At 40.7% G+C, this 23,119-nt stretch overlaps 1 protein-coding gene across 3 annotated transcripts in view; it reads left to right on the plus strand.

Annotated features, from left to right (window-relative positions):
- Positions 1-20,043, plus strand: part of LOC143010914 (uncharacterized) — a 37,304-nt gene extending 17,261 nt beyond the window's left edge. For 2 of the 3 annotated variants that reach the window (XM_076163501.1, XM_076163500.1), the window contains exons 2-21: positions 1,383-1,463; positions 1,629-1,736; positions 2,514-2,596; positions 6,032-6,616; positions 8,386-8,679; positions 9,539-9,637; positions 10,215-10,379; positions 11,686-11,787; positions 11,886-11,944; positions 12,688-12,835; positions 13,118-13,222; positions 13,362-13,514; positions 14,068-14,235; positions 14,389-14,562; positions 15,256-15,345; positions 15,528-15,611; positions 15,824-15,942; positions 16,025-16,133; positions 16,290-16,453; positions 16,850-20,043. In XM_076163501.1, the coding sequence (XP_076019616.1) occupies positions 2,558-2,596; positions 6,032-6,616; positions 8,386-8,679; positions 9,539-9,637; positions 10,215-10,379; positions 11,686-11,787; positions 11,886-11,944; positions 12,688-12,835; positions 13,118-13,222; positions 13,362-13,514; positions 14,068-14,235; positions 14,389-14,562; positions 15,256-15,345; positions 15,528-15,611; positions 15,824-15,942; positions 16,025-16,133; positions 16,290-16,453; positions 16,850-16,967 (2,775 nt within the window). In that variant the 5' untranslated portion in view covers positions 1,383-1,463; positions 1,629-1,736; positions 2,514-2,557 and the 3' untranslated portion in view covers positions 16,968-20,043. The remainder of the gene's footprint in view (positions 1-1,382; positions 1,464-1,628; positions 1,737-2,513; positions 2,597-6,031; positions 6,617-8,385; positions 8,680-9,538; positions 9,638-10,214; positions 10,380-11,685; positions 11,788-11,885; positions 11,945-12,687; positions 12,836-13,117; positions 13,223-13,361; positions 13,515-14,067; positions 14,236-14,388; positions 14,563-15,255; positions 15,346-15,527; positions 15,612-15,823; positions 15,943-16,024; positions 16,134-16,289; positions 16,454-16,849) is intronic. The other variant, XM_076163502.1, reaches the window with a different exon arrangement.
- Positions 20,044-23,119: the final 3,076 nt, after the last annotated feature.

Genomic DNA, 23,119 nt, shown 5'->3' on the forward strand with positions numbered 1-23,119 from the left:
TGAAATGTGTTTGTCACATAATAATGAAGCTCAATTCTCGCTTTTCCGTACGCAAGTAGCTAATCAGAGCAGGATGACAGCTGGTGTGTGTGTGTGTGTGTGTGTGTGTGTGTGTGTGTGTGTGCGTGTGCGTGTCCGTGCGTGCACGTGTGCGTTTTGACACGTTGTTAGCATGCAGTGTGTGAGCATAAACGTGTGTAAGATGCTTTCTGTATGTGAATAATGTGAAGGCACTCTAAGCATGCAGTGTGTATGTGTAAGGGTAAGTGAGAGAGTGAGTGAGATAGTGAGATAGTCATAGGTAATTACTGTGTTTTCATAAAGATGGATGATGTGTAAGTTGTCACCCATCACACGCTGTCTTAGTGAGGATGTTTGATTGATAAAAAATTGCTTTTTGACTGACAGCTGACATAAAAACAAGGTTTTTGCAGATCTTTTGAAAGCATGGACGAATACATCTTTGCTTATAAGTAAAATGTCGAAAAGGCTTTAAATAAAAATTCAGTTTTTGGCAAATTATTGTATGTATGTGGATCTATGTGTTTACCCCTAAGGTGAAGTGTTGTTGGACCATGATCAACTTTTGATTAGTTTCTTAAACTAATCAAAAGATAATAACGGGATTGATGTAGTAATTCATGAAACTAACACACCTCTAGCATCAGACTAGGCTCCAAGTTTTTAACCTTACCTCTGTGGGCGGCGCATGGACATCTTTGGGGGAGTGACATGTTTGACTGACGGGTGCACAGCACGCATCAAATAAAGAAAGCCACATTGGATAACAAATGCTACATCCAATAACCAATGTTGGCAGGGTGAATGCCCACATCCAGTAATGAAATCAGGACACCAAGTATTAAAACGTAGACTCACATCTTAACATAACAAATATTTGTTTATGTGGAGGGGTGTTATTTGATCTGATGATTTGATAATTGGCTTTTCATTATTTGACCTTTTAAATTCATTGTTTGATAATTGGCTTTTCATTCAACCTCCTTGTTCATTGTTTGATGGTTTGCTTTTTGTTATTCGACCTCTGAGTTCATTGTTGTATAAATCGACCTCTTTGTTGGATGTTTGATGTGTGGTCATGTTATTTGAGTTATTTGATACATAAGTATTCATTATTTGGATCTTGCACAATATATACTCCATACTACACAAGCTGCTGGCATTAAGCCCTAAGTAACTTGGTTGCGATTATGTGTATCACGTGTTGATTGCAAGATAAAACAGAGGTGATGTGCCGTCTTTAAATCTATGAATATAAGGTCTGTGTCATATGATGTTTCTTTTTTGACGGTTGTGAAGCATGCTACAACACGGATAAGAACTATCCAAAGTCAGTTTTCTCTGTTTTTGTGTGTTTTCAGCTGTGTGGGGTCAACACTGAGCTGATTTTCAGGAGAAGGAGCAGCAATTGAATTAGTAACTCCAGCCTCCACACTTCAACAGTAAGTCCACCTCAGGTTTAAACAAAAAAAACAAAACACATAGGACTGTATGAAACATGCCTGTTGTCCATAATGTTTTCTCATCAGTCTCTGTTGAGCACTGAAGGTGCTTCAGGCCTCCATTAGCAAGCAATTGGTTATTAATTACAGCACTTGTTGTTCCAGGAGGAGGCACTGAGCTCGCTCCACAGCCTCCTGACCCAAGACCTACACTGGTACAAAGAGAAGACGCAGAGACTGACCAGCTTCAAACAGAAAATAAGATAACCACAGGTTAGTTTATTTAGCTTCATTTTTTTCATTTTTTCCATCTATCACTTTGACTTATTCAACTTCCTACATCTTCATCCTCATCAACAGAATACATTCCCTTTAGTGAAAGGCTTTTATTGTGAAAGATACAAAGGTGTTTTTTAAGCTTGACATTAAAACCCAACAATGCAGAAACAGAAATATTTCAATAACTAAATGGATTGTCATCAAATTTTGTTCGATTTTTGACATTTGGACTTGCAACGCCCCCTGCTGTTGGGACGGTACCTACACTGTAGGGGGTCCCAACAACAGGGGGCGACTAGATTGATTAGATTAGAGCAGACAATCTAATCAATAAAGCAAATATCGAAACTCTGTCCTCACTTTTTACGAAACAAATGGGTATTTAGATTTCGTCATAACATTCTTCTCAGCCATAACACTATTAGAATATTGAATAGATTTGCAATCTTACCGACATTTTGAAGCTCAAAGTGTCTAAAAGAGAATCCCTGACGGCATGTAGATCCACACTCCCCTTTTAAAGATATTCCCCAAAGACTGGCTATTGCCTGAGGTGATGCCAATCACTTGATCAACATCCGTTCCATCCAAAAGAAAAGCTTCTAAGCTTTCAAAACGCACAGGCCCCAATCGGTTTATGCTTATACAGGAACATCAGCCTAAACACAGACCTCATCCTCTGCTTTATTTGTTTGCCGGCTGTTATTTGAGTGCCAGATCTTGTCAGATAGTTTCCAGGATTTTGATGTTTTGCTTTATATTTTCCTACAGTTCACAGGAAGTGGAAACATTTGCTCACAGACAGTGAGCACAGCATGCTGGGAAAAACTGAGATGGAGCAAAACAACGACATGGTATAGTTTTACTAAAGGTCTACACCAAACATCAAAGCATACAACATTTTTATTTGTGTTGAATTCATATTTATTTAATTTAAATTTGTAATGTTTCTACGTTGCATTCAATATTTTTCTGACCCCGCATTTTTGGAATTTTGCTGAACAAAACCTAAAGTTTCATCATCTAATCACTGTTTTGGACTCCATACTGGTTAATCTGTCAAACTAAAACATTAAGACCTTACAAAATAAGTTTAAGTATATAAACAGACCCAAGAAATGTAACAAATAATCACTACTGAGCTCCTCTACAGCTTTGTAAACCTACTGCTGTGTGTGTGTGTGTGTGTGTGTGTGTGTGTGTGTGTGTGTGTGTGTGTGTGTGTGTTTCTCTGGCATGGGTCCAGCTTTTGTCAGTCTTTCTCAGACAGTCAGAGTTGAGACAGAGGAAACATCTGCCTGCTCATCTGGCTCTGTCTGTCACACACACACGTATGCACGCACACACAGGGACACACACACACACACCCTCACTCACACTTTCAACATCTTTTCTCCTAAAAACAATGATAAAACGGCGAGTTCTGACAGGAAACTCGGAGGTAAGAAACCTTGTTTGTTTCCCATTATAACTGGAAACTTGTCAAAATGTCATCACAGTTTATCTGCTGAAGACACACGAGACACAGACACATGCCGCCTGTCACCTGCTGTGTCTCTTCTATAAACACTAACACAGTGAAGGCTCGTTTTCGTATTTTTCAAGATGTTGACACAAAAATACATCCAAGCCAAAACAAAAATACAACTGTGAGGGTTGATTGCCAAGTTTAGGGCCTGAAACACAAGGAAATACTACTTTATTATTACATTGTCTAAATATATTAATCTGAATGAATGAAAAAGAATATTTGGGTTTTCCAAGTTGTGAAATATACCACTGGCTCCTGTAAATCCTCCTCCAATATGATTCACTTTGGTTTGTTTAGCTTTCTAATCTTTTAATGCAAAGATCCTTCACCTAGACCAGTGATGGATGATGTCTGGGAGGTTCTGACATTGACATATAACAAAGTGAGTCATGTTTCAGTCAAGTAATATAATTCCTGAGATGTTTTCCGTCTGAGTTCAATCCGTGTGAGCTGTACAGGATGGATTTGAACTTGTTCAGCAGCCACGGTACTCACCTGATGTGGCCCCTCAGACTTTCACCTCCTCCCAAACATGAAAAAGTCTTTCGCTAGCTTTAGCCTCTAGCAATGATGTCATAACAGCTAAGGAGGATTTTGTTGGGCTCAAGCCTCTCCAGAAATTGTAAGATGTATGTTGAGCTAGAAGGAGGCAGTGTTGGATAACACGCAACAATCAATCAATCCTAAATACTACAAAAATGATTAAATTCTTTGTTTGCTAGACCCTAGTGTCTAGCAACATAAGTTGTTGCCAGTAAGAAACAGTGCTGCCGTGAGCAGATTGGGATGATTTACATTAAATATTCAGTAATTCATGGTAAATTGTGTAAAATTCTACAGACCCTCAGGCAAGGATGGATCACTGGATGGCTGATTATTAAATCTGTTATTTGGGATACAACAGGAACATATTGGCGAGCAGATTGCCTCGGGCCAAACATAGCCTGACGTTTTCACCCTCTCCAAAGAGACGCACGCGTCCAACACGGGACTGACGCCCCTAATTGGTTCGCACACGTTTTTTGGGGGTGTGGCGTTTATGTGCATCTGTATGTGTACATCTGTGTGTGTGTTTCACACTGACAACATTACTGTCATTTTTAAGTGTTTGATGTTACCATGACACATTGAGGTCAAACTAAAAACTGTGTAAGAGAGTGAGAGAAGATAAGATTGTAGAAGAGCAGATAATTAACAACCAAGAATTAGTTGTGAAGTTCCAGTTACATTTAGGTTGGGTTTGAGCCAGAAGGTACATTTGGAGAGTTCTGCTGTCAAAAGTTTACTTCTTTGAGCATTGTTAGCGGTAAAAAGTACTGAAATATCGTCCTCGTGCCTAATCTCCATCTGCCAAAGCACTGCTGCGCTTTATAACGCCGTGCACATTCTCTCCTGTTGGGGCTGTCGCTGGCACACTATGTTTGCAGGATGGGAAGAGATGTTTGGCTTGACTGTGTGTGTGTGTGTGTGTACTTGGAAAGTAATGGCATTTAAGTTAAAGGTTGTTGTTGGGATTAAGAGCTATGGTTTACTATGAGAATGGGGCACACTATGGCAATCTCAAGCAATGTGAATATACTGGGGACAGGTGTAAGGACGGGTTGGTCTGTGAGTGTGTGTAAGGCTGTGTCACTCTGACTTCCTCCTTCCACATTTGAACATGAGTATAAGGAAAAATAAATGTTTGATTGATTACAAATTTAAGACACACAGCATTTAATATACACACCAGACAGGGGAGGAGACAACGAGACACAGGTGAACCACATTAGGGAAGACAGGTAATCACCATGATGGGAAACACATGAGGGTAGGAAGTAAAGACACCAGGAACATGGACAAGACAGAGTTTCAAAATATAACCGGAAGTACACAAGAGACAGACCGTGACAGTCTGTCTCTTCCTGTCTGTGAGTGAGTGACTGAGTGAGCGAGGGTGTAAAAAGAAACTGAATGTTGTGATTCAGGGCTGCCAGGGGGGCGGGGGGGTTCAGTTGAGTGAGCAGATGTTGAAGCTTCCCATGAGGGATTTATGTCAGGAGAGGAACTCACACACATAAAACACACACACACACACACACACACACACACACACACACACACACACACACACACACAGGGCTTTCATTCCATTATGCATGGGTTCATAGTTATAACATAGAAAGAAGAACAGCCAGGCAGGCACAGAGAGAGTTGATGAGAGAAATCTCCCATCTGAAAATGTTCAAATCAATCATCATCAATTTAATTTTTTTCTTTAGAGCATAAATGTATATCTGCAGGTTTGAGTCTGACGTGGGTCGTTGTTGATTATGGCTCTTAATGGATTTGCTGATTTGCAGGTGAAATTATGTTAAAAAAGTTCCCAAAAATATGACAAATAACTTACTTACTAACTAGAATTTAGTGCTGAGCAGGAAACCTTTTCCACTATTTACATATTTAGCCCTTACCCTAAACCCTGACCCTAAATCGATGAAATAAGACGATCTAAACCAAATAGACCCACACTGATGCATTCAGGTGCTCCTACTTAATTGGTCAAATGAAATATTTCAGTTTCTCAGCAGAACAGACACAGATATGAATGATGTTTTGGATCTGACATCTGATTTAGGATTTGCAAGTGTGTCGCTCTATGTCTAATTTCAGATGTACTTTTGGACATTTTTAAACATTGAAGTGTCTGAGCACAATTATCCCTCACCCCATTGCTTAACAGTTTTTGGGACTCTATTATTGTTTTCACTTCTTTCAGCAAAATGTGAACAGCACAAACAGACACCCCAATGTGATGTCACAGTCCCAAGAATCTTCATCCACACAATCACAGCTCCATCTTGAACAGAAGAGCAAAGAAGAGAAGGAGCAGGCTCGGAGAACAAATCTTAAGAAAGCAGCAGGAGACCTGTCCAGAAGCTCATACTTGCGCAGAGCTCGCAGTGTGAAAGACCTGATCGGTAAATTCTCAGGTTCAGATCCCGACACCCCAAAAAGTCCTTCTTCCACGACTGGATTATTTGGAAAAAGACCAGTTTCAGCACCATCTACACCAAGCAGCCTGGAGGGAGCTCAGAGTCCAGTCATCAGTATCACTGTGACTCCTCCAAACACAGAAACCAAAAATGATCCAATAATTGCCATAGCCGATTGTCCAGTAGAGGGCGATACTGAAGATGGTAAAACTAAAACCAGTGATTCATCACAGAGTAGCTGTACTGTGAGCACTGAGGACCCAATTCCAAACACACAGCACAGCGCTGACTCTAGAGATTTGGTGGCAGACCCTAGAGATTCGGTGGCAGACTCTAGAGATTCGGTGGCAGACTCTGGCATAGGATCGGTAAGAGAAATGCCTGAATGACGTTTTTTGCTGTTCCTGCATGAAAAATAACTGCACCTTTTCTGCATGAAGACGGCATCGGAGCATGGCATGTTTTTAGGTTTTAACATTTCTTTGATGATTGAAACTTAATATTCAGTCTGCATGAAAGCGTGAACACATTAAACCGAAGCCAAAGTCCACTTTCATCAACTAATCTCTGACTCACCAATCAAACTGTCAATGTCCTTTAAATGAACATGATTTTGTTTACCTTACCTTGTATACCCTTCCAATTTCTTAAAAGTCATAGTCTATAAATAACAATAATTAAGATCCAAAATGTGTTATTTTATTAATGCTTAACACGGCAGCAATAAACTATAAATAAGAACATTTAGGTTGTCAGTTTGAGAAAAGCACCTTTGGCAAAACATACTTTGTGTTTTCTTTCTCCAATTTCTCTACACAATTTCTTCATTCTATCATTTTTACAACATAAATATAACATATTAATTCATTAATTTACCCTTTTAACCTTTTTGGATGGTATCTAAATGAATTAACATAAAGAAGAGGCTTAATGTAAAAAATGCTGTCAGCCTCACTAATGCTATTTAGGTTAATCTTTGTATGTGACACTAGATTTAATTTCTTGACAACTTTGTCTCGTAAGAATTAAGTTTGTATACAACTGAAATATTTCTCTAACAATATTCATTAACTGTGAAATGTAAAATGTCAATTATAAATGTCTTTTCACATAATCTGCATTGGCTATAGCAAAACATAGTGCAGAAACAATAATGCCTGATAGTCTAGGTTAGTCAAAGTTAAAAAATGTATCAATTTTTAAGTTTTAGATTCAAATTTTCAACTGTAAATCAACAGTTATTTATTGTGGACAGCAGCCTTGTTCGCCAAAAGTATGTGGACACGACTCCTAATTATTGCGTTCAGTTGTTTCAATCACACTCATTGGTAACAGCTGCATAAAATGAAGCACACAGCCATGCAATCTCCATTGACAAACATTGGCAGTAAAATGGGCCGTACAGAAGTGCTCAGGCGCTGTCATAAGATGCCACCTTTGCCACATTTCTGTTTCTTCCCAGCTAGATCTACTCTTGTCAACTGTAAGTGCTATTATTGTGAAGTGGAAGCACTAGACCACAGAAACTCAAAGCGATGCCACTAAGCACTGAGGCATCACTCACTACAGAGTCCCAAACTGAAGCAATATCAGCACGAGAACTGTGCGTCTGGAGCTGCACACAAGCCTAAGAGCATGGTGCCACTGGACTCTGGAGCACCGGAAAGTGTTCTCTGGAGTGATGAATCATACTTTATTATCTAGCAGTCTGATGGATGAATTTGGGTTTTGTGGATGCCAGGAAAACTCTTCCCTACCAGAAGAAGTGCCTATTGTAAAATTTGATGGAGGAAGGAATAACAGTCTGGATTGTTTTTCAGAGTTTGTTCTAGGCCCATTAGTTCCAGTGACAGGTAATCTTAATGCTATAGCCCACAAATATGGGCTAGGACAGGAAAGGATTGGACAAAAAATGCTAAAGGCCCAAAAAATGTAGTATGTCCAACATCCACCTCAACCTGACAAATTCTTCTGACAAAATAAGATGTCACCTCCTGTTTTGCTTAAAAAATTGAACAAGACTGTAAAATAAGTGAGGATAAGTTTTAGTTGTCAACAAATTGAATTTTTACGGGACAGAGTTCTATCTTATATTTTTCACCCTACTAAATCAATCTCTCTAATGTTGTGTCTCTAGGAGTCTGAAATCGAGTCCAACAAGCAGTTGGAAAGTCCAGCATCGGAAGAAGAGCCCACCACACCGAAGGTCCTGGTCAACCAGAACCCCAAATATCAGCTTTTCCTTAACAACGATCTGAGAACCAATGGGTCTAGCAGCAAGAACGGGGATGGTCCAAGAGTAGGTGGAGGGTTGATGGAAGAGAACGGCCCCAGGTTGTCCCGATGGGAGAGTTCCCGTTTGGGCCCGAACCACTACAAAGGGTCCCTGGAGTCCCTGGCCTCCCGGGACTGGGACACCATGTCTGACAGGGTGGGTTTGTGAAGCTCACAGCTTCTTTTCACACCTTTATGTATGATTGACCTTCATCTTGGTGACTCTTTCAGCCACTTTCTTCTCAGCATGATCTTTGGCCCTGACATGCACTTCCTGGAGACGCTTTTGCTGCAGTGCTAGCCATTTATGTTGGTTATCAGTAATTTTGGTTATCTGCTCTTTGCCCAACAGTGCATCAATGTGGGGGTCTCATAGTATGGACATACACAAGTTGTGGAATGTGTTATGGGCAGCATTGTTTCTTTTCAGGAGGAATGGTTAACATTGCAGGTTCCCTTGAGGGAAAGGTAGTGGTGCGAGTACGTTTTCTCCGCCCATACACTTTACAAAGTTCAGCAATGACTGTTCTTTCAAAATTACTTCACTGGTCAGAGTGCAGAAGCTTCATACTTGAGAAACCATTCTTGAAGGAGTATCTTTGCTGCCGTGTCTGCCTTCTGGTTATGGGGTAAACTCAGTGGGGAATGCTTGACTGAACTTAGTGAAAACATCACTTACTACTAGTATGTTTTTACGACCATCTGTAACAGGCTTGAGTATTGTGGCGTTTCATGCATATGCACAAAAGAGATAAGCACACCTTATGATGACTCACAGCCCATGCGCCTGTGCGATGCATGACACGCATGTTTTTTTAGACCAAAATGCGTCACATCTGAATCCCACACCAGCACAAAAGCTTTAGTACATCTGGCCCTGAGTGTATCTAATGGCTGAAATGGCTTCATCTGAGCTTTTTTGCTATTGCAGTTTTGGCTTTACTCACTGCTTATTTTCTGTCTTTACTAACTGGAAAAAAAAATTAATAATATTAGTGTTGCTTGTGTTTTTGTAGCAAGGTGTTGTTGACAGCCCCCCCAGGGTCTTCAACAGTCCATACTCTACAGCCATCTCCATGGATTATAATCCAATGAACCGCATGTCTGAGTTCAAGGTGAGAGCTGGATAAACAGAAATGAGGATCACAGGATCAGCAGTGCACAGTTACCTCTGCTGTTTGATGTGTTATTGGCAAAAATAGATAATCAGATCACTTCCTTTCATTTGGTTTCACGTATATTTTGTTATATACAATTACATTGTGAACTCCTTGTCTGGATTTAACTGTTAATGACTTGTAGATAGAAAGGTATAGAGTTGAAACGAGGTTATGTCCACAAATTAATGATAAATGTCCTCACTATTTATCATTCCTTATTGATATTGATAATATAATGGATTTGTGTGTAAAAAAGGCTTGGGCATGCTCCCATTCACATCAAGCTCATGATATAGTACAGATCAATCTGTTCAAACATAACTGGAGTAGTTTTGTTTTGGGTTGATCACATGGCTGACTCTCCTCATACTGATGAATGAATATGCCATTATAACAATTCATGTTTATTCAGGTAATCACAGAATCCTAGTTATTCATTCTTCAGCAGTAATTCAGTCCTTCTGTCCTTTTCCTTTTCAGTTTGGAATACACACCTCCTCTCTTCATTGAACTTCTCTCTCTCTCCCTCCAGGTTCTAGGTGGTCTCTCTCCAGCCACCTCAGAATTAAACCTGTACAGCTATAACGGTCGGAGCACCAGTCCAGTTCCGTGTGCTGTCCCAGCACTCACCACTCGAACCAGATTGTCTACCTATGACACTCTCGCCAGGAGGAGAGCAGGAGTCGAGGTGAACAATGTAAGTTTACTGAAACCATGGAAGCACAAGACATTCAAACACCCATCAGGTTCACAGTATAGAACTCATCCCTTTGCTTCCTGTCCTGCTTTCATTCTCAGTGTTTATTTTCATATCTCAAATGCTTCTTGGATTCTTCTTACAACAAATCTAAGAAGACACAAAGTTACGCCATAAACAATTGTGTAGTGTGTGGTGAGAGCTCCACCGTGTGGCTAAATATATAGCAGTTTATTAATTGGATTTTTACACCTATGATTGAACTATATTTTATTTGATTAAAGAAGAATCAATGAAGATCATACACATGTACTTTTTTCATCCGTGCACTTACAAACAGCATCTGATCATCACCAACTTCAGTACATAACGTACTTAACGTGGATGAGCATTAATACCTTTTTTTATAGATATGTTGTACTGTTTCCTATTGTAAAATTTGAGTGCTCCTTAATTACTTCATTTAAATCCCACACATTATTGATTATTCTCAAAAGTCATGGAGACCATTCGCCAATCAGACTGATCATTCACTTTGTGGCCTCAGATTATAGTTAACACAAAAGAGTCACACAAGTAAACACAAAACAGTCATGTTGGCAGAGAACAACCATGTCCTCCATTATCAAAATGTCTCGTGACACAAGAGGTCTCTAACCCAACAATGTGCACTGTACTCTAATACTCAAAACTTACTGTATTCAGGTGCAGCTCAAGAAATTAGAATATCGCTGAAAAGTTAATTTATTTCAATAACTCAATTCAAAAAGTGAAACTCATATATTATCAATTCATTACACACACACAGTGAAATATTTCAAGGTTTTATTTGTTTTCATTTTGCTGATTATGGCTTACGGCTCATGAAAACTCCAAGTTCAGTTTCTAAGAAACTTTGAATATTGTGAAAAAGTTCAATATTGTAGCCTCACAGTGTCTCACTCTAATCAGCTCATCAACTCAAATCACCTGCTGAGGTTTCCTGAGCCTTTAATTGTCTCTCAGTCTGGTTCAGTAGGCGACACAATCATGAGGAAGACGACTATGATATTCTCATTTATTGAGCTGCACCTGTATACAGTATGTACAATAAAGATTGCGTTGTGCCGTTTGTACAAATAGTTTCGAGAACTGTTTTGCAAATGTTAAGGATGATTCGAGAAGTGTACCAAAGTGACCTAGAAACACTGTAAGATGGAGGTGAGGCGTATTTCCAACCATTTTCAGTTTGAAAGGGGTTTAGGGTCAGTATTGTGCAGCCGTGTTGGAGTCGTGATCAGCCTGAATGTATTTTTGTTGTCTGTAGGTGGTTCCTGGTCATTACAGCCTACGCTCCAACACTATGGGAGCTCCAAACAAACGGGATTACATCGAGGAGCTGACCAAACAGATGGAGGCCTGTCAGAAGGTACAGAGCAGACAGGACATGTTCAGACTCAAGCAGCGGGAGTTCTGCTGTAGGCTTGTGGTTTGAAAGTGTCTGTGTGTATGTGTGTGTGTTCTCAGCGTAATCAGTTCCTGGAGGCAGAGAGTGTGGAGATGGAAAAAGAGAGGAACCAGATCAGGTCAGACATGAGATTTTCTCCTTATTCCTTCTTTCATTTAACACATGATGTGCAGGTTGGCACCTTGTATGCCCCTGCCATCAGTGTATGAATGGGTGAATGTGAAGTCATTACTTTATAAGTACAGTCTTTATGAGACAGCGGTGTCCATATTATCATACCTGTACATTTGTATTCCTTCCTAACATAATCCTGCTTTCCCTCTCTTCCTTTTTTCTTTTGTTACTGTTATTTTGCCTTTTCTACTTTGCAATTTCTCTAATTTCTAGTTACTTGTTTTTTGCATGTTTATTATGGAATATATTTTCCACCAGTTCCAAATAATGAATGCTCGTGCTTCACATACACATGACATACATTGAAAACAGAGTGACAACCATCAAATGACAACCATCAAATAAGAAATGTCCTAGTCAAATAACAAATTTAACATTTCTATTTTAAGATGTGTCCTGATTTCATTACTTGAAGTTGGCATTCATCATTCAATGCTTGTCACGTCTGTTGTCATTTTATTTTTCAACATCTGTGTTCATTGTTTGATGGTTTAATTATATTGAGTGTTGCTATTTGAAGCATGAGCATCCATTATTTGGAAATATATTTTTTTCTATGCATTTGCTTTGTTGCCCTTGATTCTTCCCACCTACATATTTCCTAGATAGCCATGTTTTCTTACTTCTCTCACTCACTCCATCCGTCTTTGATGTTGACTGTCCATTTTTGTGATTGTTTGACCTCAGGTTTGAGATGCGTGGCCTGCTGGTGAACAATGAGGATCTGCTCAGGACAAACACTCAGCTGTCCAATGAGCTGAAGAGAACAAGAGAGCAGATGATAGAGTTTGACAGAGAGAACCAGGGCATGGTAGAGAGATACAGAGAGATGGAGGTATGGATACATGCACTGACGGATGGATGGATGGATGGATAGCAGAATGATTTGATAGATGCGAGTGGATGAGGATTGGGGGATCGAAGAATCCATAATGATTTTACAACTGAACATACAGATGAACAAATGATGAATGGGTGACGGACACAGATAGATGGACATGTGGATGGATGGCACAGTATATGGATGGTTGGACAGACAGATAGATGAATTGGTACACAGTATATACAGTATATATGTGTTCTCCAAACACACCTTGTCTTGTCGCCCCCTGTAAAGGTTGAGCTGAAGGACGCGCGGAACATGATGGTGGAGGCAAACACTCAGGAGTATGCCTTTAACTTCCTGCAGCAGTCCCTCAAAAATAAAATTCAGGATGCTGAGGTATGTAAATTAAAACTGAACAAAGGATCCAATCTTTCTATATGTAGAAACTAAAATCCTTCCTGGTTAAACAATATGGAGACCATCTGATCATTTACACAATTTGTGTGATGCTTGCATGTGTTTGTGTGTGTCTTAGGAGAGCCTGGAGAAGCAAACGCTCCACGCTCAGACTCTGGCAGAGAAGCTTTGGCATAAAGAGAGACAGCTAGAAGAGCTGGAGGTGGACGGCGACTCCAGAGACAAAAAGAGCATTGAACTCAACACCAACATCTTCCAACTGGAGACAGAGGTACAGAAAGTAACAGGAACATTTCAAGGTGTCCTGAGACACCAAAATAACAAGTTAGAGACCAAGAACAACATAACATGACATTGTTTAACTCCTCCGCTGAGTGCTTTATGTTATGTATCATGCCATGTCATAACCTCTTAACTTTTTATATGGTTTGCGAAAGTTAACCAATAACTTTGGCGCTATGGTTACCTGCAGATAAATAAACCCTGCACTTAATTTTGGAACACTCGTTAAACTTCCATATATGTGTGCACCTGGACCTGGAACATGTTCAGTGATAGCCCACACAAAATGTTATTTTTCTATATATGGATGAAAATCATCCACTCAGCAAGGCAGGGGGATGGGATTACAGTAAGTGACATAATGGCCCACCTGCTAGGATCCAATCATGACACAGACAGCCTCCAGAAAATGAAGACATATGTTATGGCAGAGTTATGGCAATTTAAACAGGCAGTTGTCAGCCAGTCAGAAAGTATTTCCCATGACTGTGGTATGAACAAAAGTACATGTGATGTGTACAATGTGTGCAATGTGTTTCCAGTTGGCAGAGGCTCTGCAGGTATCGACTCAGGCTGTGGCCGAGCTGAACCTGCATCAGAAGCTGCGTGAAGATGCTCAGCTGAGGATGGAGGAGCTGGAGGAGTCTATGCTTGAGAAAGACCAGGAGCTGCTGAGACTGCAGGGACTCGTCAGCAGACTGCAGGAGGAGGTATTGCAAAAATATACAGCAGTAACTGCAGCTATCAGATAAATATCGGTCAGTAATAGTCACATAACAAGTCAAAGAGTACTTAGTTCCTTCTCATCTGTGGTTTGAGTTGCATGTATCTGGTCTAACTTCTCCATTGGTCTGTGTCTGCAGGTTTCTGGTAAGCTGATCGATAAGGAGCAGACGCTGGAGGAGGAGATCCAGTTGAGGGAGAGGATGCAGCTGCAGTGGAAACAGGCAGAGAGGACAGTGGAGGACCTTCACATGGAGCTCCAGACCGCCAATCAGGCCAAAGAAGACATGAGCAAACAACTAAAGCAGGCTCAGGTACACACAAACAAACAGTCCAGGTGTCAGTGATCATGGAGGGTCACTAAAAACGTTGCTACAGAAGAGCCACAGTGACTATAAATGTCCTCATACCTCATCTCCACAAACACAGTGCTGCCGGTGTTCAGCTTGGCATGGTGTTCACAGTGACTTGTGGATAGTAGACTGGGAATAATATGTGATGAGTCTTGTCTAGCTAAGTTGGTTTGAGGCTTTGAGGAATCAAATGTTCATGGAATCCTGGAAAAATTGTGCCAAAATAAGAATCTAATTACTGAAAATGTGCACACACCCTGTTTTGTTTGGGATAAATGCCAACGATGGAGAATATTTTCCTCTAATATCTGAACTTGTTATTTTCAGCTCTACATCAAACATTATATCAAGTGTGTGTACATATGTGACCTACGGCTGGTGTAAAGATGTCCACTTGAATTAATCAGTAATACAAGCCATCACAGTTTGGGGTTAATAGGGAATTAATTATGCAAATCCTTTTTGGCAACCAGTGTTAATGCTGTAATCCCATAAAATGATCATGGCACTGTTTCTAGAGAGCCTTACAATATGTCCCAGCATGGCTTCTGCTAATGACCTCAGATTACTCTTAGTTGTTTTTAGAACGCCATTAAGTTAATGCTTGTTTATGATGATGATGGTCTCATTATTTTTGCTCTCTGTCTCTTTCAGGAAAAGACGATTGATTTGGAGGCTGATCTGGAGGAGCTGCATGACAGCGAGCAGAGATGGGCCAGCAAACACAAGAGAGCCATCGAACAGGTAAACACGCTGTACACAGAGTGGGGGGCTCAGGAAATATGTAATAAAGTTAAAAGTTAAGGACAGGAATGAACTTGTTTTCTGGACCTCAGTACCTTGAGACCTGTGTTCACTTTCATTCCTGAGAGCCTGTTGGGCCTTGGTGGAAGCTTTTTATGTCTAATCTCCACTTTTCCTGTCAGACTGAGCAACTGCAGCTGAAGGTGATTCAGGAGAGAGATCTGAACGAACAACTGGAAAGTGAGCATGGCATCTTGGAGAGACAGGTAAAGTGTTAAACCCTTCTGTTTTCTTCTGCTTCTCAGTGACATCTGGCATTAGAGGAACTATATTAAACTGGTTTAAGTCATATTTGTGCAATCCATTTCAGTTTTGCTCTCTTATGTAAAGTGCCTCGAGATAACGTTTGTTGTGATTTGGAGCTGTATCAATAAAGTTGAATTGGTTTGAATCTATCTCTCTTTCTCCATCTCTGTAGTTGCGTGAAATGCGCCAGGAGGTAGAAGAGCTTCAGTCTTCCAGGGTTCAGGAGGACGTCATCTCCAGGACAGAGACCCGAGTCAAAGAGCTGGAAAACGCTGTCAGGACTGAGGAAAGGTCGGTCACACACAACGGACTTGTCACTTAATGATGGTGTGCGACAGATGTTGACATTTGATATTGTTTTTGATGTGCACAGGAACAAAGCGCTTCTGACCAACACCATCGGTAAGCTGGAGAGGAAGGTCAACGAAATGTCAGATCAGATGGAGGAGGAGCACAAAATAGCTACTGAACAGAAAGACCTGGTAAAGCCACTCACACACACACAGAGAAACCATAGGCACCTTGTACCTAAAGTTAAAAACTAAACTAGGACCTATGTGGTTCCTCCACCTCACTCACCTTCTGAATGTACTCAAGTCGGCTCCAAATTAACTGACCTTCTGTGTTTTTACTTGCAGATGACTCAGAGGATTCGCTCTCTGAAGCGTCAGGTGAACGAAGCAGAGGAGGAGGCCAGCAGGAAGGAGGCTCAGTCCCGACACACTCAGAGGGAGCTGACAGAGGAGAGAGAAACCACCAGCCGCCTGCAGAAGCAACTGCTGGACCAGCACCTGCAAACCAAGTATGAAACTAAATAACCTCAAAGAGCACAAACCTCCCATGACTGTGTCAACATACAAAGTCAATTATAGAAAATGCACCATGGCCTCACCTGCTGCCAACCTCTAGTGGGCAGAACTTCGGACCATACACACACACACACACACACACACACACACACACACACACACACACACACACACACACACACACACACACACACACACACACACACACACACACACACACACACACACACACACATACAAGAAACACAGCTTTGATGCCAAATTTCTACATTGCAATAGATTGTGACATAATGCATCTCAGTCCGTCAGCCTGTCCATCACCATCGCAAACAACCTACAGCACAAAATAACCCCTTTCTCTCTGTCTTGTCCTTGTCTCCCCTTTCTAGGCGTAAGGAGTCTCAGATGTTGCGGCAGACGTTGGATAATCTGAGGTTGGACCTCAGTGTTGATGATGAAGATGATCAGCCACTGGAGGAGCAAGCAAATTCTGTCACCAAAGTCTAAGTCTAGCAGTGAACATTCACATTCCAGCAGACAACATTACAACACAAGTGACAAGACAAACACGACACAGGCTACAGCTTCACATTGTGCAGACACAAGGGTGTGTTCACATGTGACTTCTTTAAAACCTGATACTGATATTTGTGATCACCAATATAAAACACTTTCATTAAAGGGGAGGAACAGACGGGATTGTTGTTTCCCACGGCAAAATGTATATTGAGTGCTAGTCAGAAAATGGATTCCAAGGGAGGACAGGAAGACACTTAAAGAGTTCCAAACAGAGAAACAAAAAGGGAACGCCCCCCCATACAGACCTATAAATACCATCCAGATTAGGCAGGATTATACATGACATGCATGTGTGCTAATTTAAGGTATTTACACTGTATTATTAGTCAATAAATTAATATACTTAAGTAAAATAATACCAAAACCGAGACTTCTTCATCTACATAGTTTACTCACAAACATACACATGAAGAAACACCACATGATCACACCCTGATGTCCACATAGACATTCTGCCAAGAGTGCCAAGAGCTGGAACGCTTAGAAAGAATCAGTTGGTCTAAATAAAGACATTGTCCCTACCTACTGCAACAGAGTGATGGAGATCTCCGCTGCCTCCACTCTCATACAGTAAAAACAATGTTTCAGTTCATCTGGATTGGAAAAATTTAAAGGGCTTCCTTTGTTTGATCTTTTTCCTCATTGTCAACAAATCCCTTGGAAAGACCAACACAAACTATCTATCTGTCAGTCTATCTCTTTCTATAAGTATTATCTGTGAAGCAGCTCGTCCAGTCTGTGTCATTGAGCTGTCAAAAATACTACAACTACTTCTACTACTCCCTATGGCCAATTATGATGATACTTCTTATTATTGTTGTTATTAGTATTATTTTTGCTGTTTATTATTTCATTGCATTCCACTTGTTTGTTTGTTTATGTAGTATTTGTCCCATTTCTTTATGAGACATCTACCTGTATCTTGTCTCCATGGGAACAAAGTTTCACTGAAACAGTTAAGGTGGCTCAGTGGTTAGCACTGTTGCCGCACAGAAAGAAGGTCCTGAGTTGGATTCCCAGCTAAGGGCAGGATCTTTGGGTTTGCATGTTTCCTCTCCCCATGTTTGTGTGGGTTTCCTCCCAGCAAAAACCAACCCTGTGTTCATCCCTTGAGCAAGGCACTTGAATGTCAGGATGGGAGTTGGTCCCCAGGTGCTGGACTGTGGCTGTCCACTGCTCCTCAGGGATGGTTAAATGCAGTTGTTTGTGTGTGTGGGACACAATGACAAATAAAGCCTTCTTCATTTTCATCAGAAGCTTTCTTATGTGATTTGTTGACCATAAGAAAAAGATCAAACATCACTCATCTTTTTGTTTTGCTCTTGCTTTTTAAAGACAACAGATGAAGCCTCGACAACAGAACAGATGTTATCAAACAAAAATAAAACTTTCTGGGGGGTTTTTCCACAGTTTTGATTTGGTTTAAGTATTAATGTCTTTGGGCCTCTGGAGGGAACTGCAATAGACCGAGTTACTGACGCTTCCTTATGTTATTTAAATATACCAAACAACACAAATCAGCATTATTTCTTCCTGAAAAGTGAAAAAGAATCATTATCTACTTCTTACACAGGAAAGAAATGATTACAGCACGTACTCAGAATTATGCAGACAGAAAATAAGCTAATAAGGCCAAGGATGAGACAATATCATGTATAAGGTGCGTTTTTCATGTTTTAAACTACACAATGTTTGGCAGACCTTAACTCTAAGAGATTGCAGATAGTCTGAAGGATTTGGTGGTTTATCGCAATGAGTGCCTTTATTGTCCTTATGTTGAAGTTTTTCTGCTCAGAATGGGAACGTTTTACATTCCTAGAAAGTAAAGTGGCACTTAAAGTCACGAAACCCAAACTCTCTGTAGATATTTTCAGATCCCGATTGTATTTTGTTTTTACAGTCTGTAACAATCTGCAGAATACTGTTATTTTGTGTTCGACACAGTTTAACAGTAGAGCAGTATTTCCATGGATAGTTCTTGTCATATTACAGGGTAAAAATGGATCAGAGATGGTTGCTCTTGCTCTTGAATGATGTTGCTGTTATTAATTTGTACAAGCATGTGTTATATTGAATACATTTTCTGTTCATGTTATTATGAATTGAAGATTTTATGTGTTTTTAATTTCATCTGGGCAAATGATTTTAGAGGTGAGATTTCCGATATTTTAGGGGATTCTTCTCTTCTGTGTCAAGCTGTCTGACTGTACCTCCCATTCTGATGAGGGGGGAAAGGAATTTAAGTCTTGTATATTTTTGCATTAACCTTGAGATGTCAAGAAAGATCCCAAATGCCCTAGCACCGGAATTCCATGAAAATAGTTTGGAAAAATCCTGACCCTTGTGACCAATAAACATTCACAACTGTAATCACAATGAAATGGTGTGAAAATCCTGACATTTGAGGAAGACATCAAAACATCTGGCCCAAGTTTTTCCTCATTTGAAGGGTTAGAGAACAATGAATCATGCAAAAGTGGATTTTTGAAATGATAGCAATTTCAGGAAGTGATTGAGTGTTTCTTTTTCAAAATTAGACCAATTCAATTAATTCAATTCAAGCACCAGCGCCAAATCTCAACAAACGTTATCTCAAGGCACTTTACAGAGCATGTAAATATATATATATGTGTGTAAAATGTGTGTGAGTGGACATGTTTGTAGGGGAAACATTGAGCTAATTGGTTTCACATGGTTTTCACTCTGACTCACTGATTTTACTGCAGTTTGACTTAAGTTCTGTATGATAAAGTTCTATAACACAAGACTCAGTGTTGGTGTTTAGATTTTACTTTGGCCTTAATCTTCTACTCTAACCAATGAAAGTGATGATCTCATTTATAACAGTCTCCTGATATAGAGCTTTTGTTTTCTTTGAATAAGATACATTTTTGTAACAAACAGTTTTGCTACCGTTTGGTATTTATTCTTCTATTTCACATTCTCTGTTTTGGTGAGAAGTTTTCTGGACATAATGTGCTAATAAATGATGCTCTCATGTGAATTCTGAGTCATTTCTGTGTTTGAATCCATTGTGCCATTTGAAAGTGACGATGTTTGATTTACACTGGTGACTTCTACCTCTGATTCTCCATCGTGAAATCTGGTGACATATGGAACCTCAACATGCAGGCAAATTGTAAAAAAGCCTTTTCAAAGTGGGGACCGCGATCCCCTGGAGGAATGCGAGGGGGCGTTAGAGGGGCCGCACCAGGTTGGAGGGGAACAAGTTTGCGTGTTCACATTGTTGTTGTTGTTGTTGTTGTGTCATCATGTGTTCGTGTCTCCAGTATGATTCTTATTATCTCATTCCAGATTTGAGCTTATTTCATCGCACTTCTTAATGTTTTCACACTGTTGGATGTTAAACGTATCGCATCGTTTCGGGGATGAGACCGGGAGTTGCACTGCGCCGGCAACGGCAAACGGGTGCATTCTGGGATGTGTGCGCGCGATCGACCGGCGGAGCAAATCTGATAAACTTCAGATACTTGATCCCGCCGGATGTCTATCTTACATCATCATAACATTATCAAGCCCCGCTGTGTAAACGACGCATGCGCAGTTGTGTCTCAGCTGTGTTTCCAGTTTGGCGCCTTTGCACTGCTGACGTTGATTACGTGTGTGGACTAAACCAAGATGTGTGTGGACTAAACCAAGCTCGGCACATTCACACACAAATATAAACCTCACCCAATAGATAAATGTATATACATTTCAACTCTGACTTTTGCATAATTTTGTGGTAGTTTGTCATAGTTAGTCAATATGAGCCTACCTTTAGAATGAGACAAAACCTCTTCTAAATTAAACATGTCCCACCTGCACTCAATCAGTCATGGTTTAACCCGGCTCAATAAAATTCACCTGGAACTCTCTAAGTCAGTTTCTTCCCAACAAGATGGCAGTAACAGGTAAGAACTCAATGCTCCTGAGCCAACAACGAGATGACAGCAACAGGTAAGAACTAAATGCTCCTGATCCAACAACGAGATGACAGCAACAGGTAAGAACTAAACTTTACTTGCTTTGGGTCCATGTGTGTTGCAGTGCCTTCGACTGCACATGCTCCAACTGATACAATGGTGTTCTGGGTTCATGAAATGTATTTGAAAAAGCAAATGGACAAATTTAAACCTCGCGCATATAAACCTTGCGCATTTCAACTTCAAGCATTTCAACTTCAAGCATTTCGATGTCCCGCATTTCAACTTCAAGCATTTCGATGTCCCGCATTTCAACGTCAGGCATTTCAACTTCAAGAATTTCACTGCAGTTTGCAAGATTCTACATGGAACTTCTACATTTGCTCGTCACTGTGCAGCAGAGTCCAGGTAAAAGGTAAATGAGGTAAGAAAAGGTGCCTCCCAAAAATCCAACCCCTCGTCCTCGCCGTGGGAGGTGGAAACGGGTCGATCCAGGTTTGAGTCCCGACATGCCGTGTTCGCATAATGCTGGGTGGCTTTGCTAGCTGCGTGGCTGTTGCGTGTCTGGACTCACCTGGAAACTTCCTGGCTAACGGGGCTCTGGTCAAATGAGTTGCTATTGCAATTTTTTAATGCCGTTTAAGTTTGACTTCAGCATTACTCTGCTCAGTAACAGTCTTAAGGTCAAACTTATTTCCTAACAGCTCGCCACGCCTAGTGTCTCCATTGCAGGGTGCTGTAGCAACCTCACAAACTCCTGTGGTGTAACATGGTAACACAGCCATCACTGATGGAAGAACCAGGTCCGAGTCCTGGTAGGAGTCTCTGGTTTTTACAACGCCGTTCTGTAAACTCTCTGATCTCTTACGTGGGCTGCACAGATTTACTACACATCAGACATGCATGAAGTGATTCAACTGAGAGGAGTTAGTCCCAAACAATTGATGTGTAATGTAAAAGATGGTTGTCTGATTGACAATAATGGTGGTGGTGTTAAGTTTCTATCCTTATTTGGTACTTAACTGCCACTCTACATATGTGACCCCAGTCTGAAAAGATTTCCGTCCGCTAGACCTGAAAACTTATCCTGATCTGCACCAGGTCTCACCTATTGAAAAATCACCATGGATACGGTATATACTGTATGCCTGAATTTGTTTGGCCAAAATGTAATGGTGGAATCATGATTAACTAACTAAACTTAAACTAACTGAGTAAATGCCTCCAACATGGATGAAAATACAACCTACTAAATGTGTTGATATTTTGGACAGTGGCTGGTTTGTTCTGACGTGTTGCTAAGTGACCATGTACCTAGAGGAAAGAGGATCTAAGCTGTAAGATGAGACGCAGCGTGGAGGCTCAGCTCTGATCCACTCACCTGGGAGAGCTTCAACAAGGCAACCACACCAACAACAGGCAGGTTCCTTTCTTTCTTTCTTTCTTTCTGTCTGTCTTTCTTCTGACTTTTAGCATAATAAACATGTGGTGTGTGTGTTGACACAGATGTGAAGATGGCTTTAGCCAGTGGTCACTGGGTGGAGAAAGAAATGAGAGGAGAAGCTCCGAGTGCAAGGTTTGTGTGTGTGTGTGTGCGTGCTTGCTTGCGAGTGTGTGTGCGTGTTAAAGACCTTTCTATCTTTCACAGACATGGTCATGCTTTGGCTGTAGCAGGAAATGCTGCATTCCTGTTTGGAGGAGCATCAACCATGAATCCAGTGGTGAATTAAAGTTTTTGTTTTTTTTCCAGCTCCACATCATTCACACATATACAGATTCTTCTCACTTGTTTGTTTTGTAGGAAAGCACAGTTTACTACAACGACTTCTACATGCTAACAGGTAGGAAGATTTTAATGATATCCTACCACCAAAATACGGTTTGCTTTCTACTGTGGTCATTTCGGGAAGCCTGAAACTCAAACTGTCAGGGTCATAATGAGAAAAGTATAAGTTAAAATGTGCCTGTAAACATATCGACTGTCACACTTCTTACCTTTCCTCATGTTCAGCTTCATCTTGTCCGGCTCAGTTGGAGTGTGTCACGCTGAGCTGTGTCGCATCTTAGGGAAGTTAGGATTTATCTGCGTTGGTTTAATTTCCGTTTGTAGTGTCTCCTGATGATCTGACATGGGAGGAGATTCCTCAGAGTGGG

Source organism: Genypterus blacodes, unplaced genomic scaffold (assembly GCF_046128005.1).
Source record: "Genypterus blacodes isolate CSIRO-AG114 ecotype Tasmania unplaced genomic scaffold, CSIRO-AGI_Gbla_v1 ptg000133l_1, whole genome shotgun sequence".
In the NCBI taxonomy this organism is placed as follows: Eukaryota; Metazoa; Chordata; class Actinopteri; order Ophidiiformes; family Ophidiidae; genus Genypterus; species Genypterus blacodes.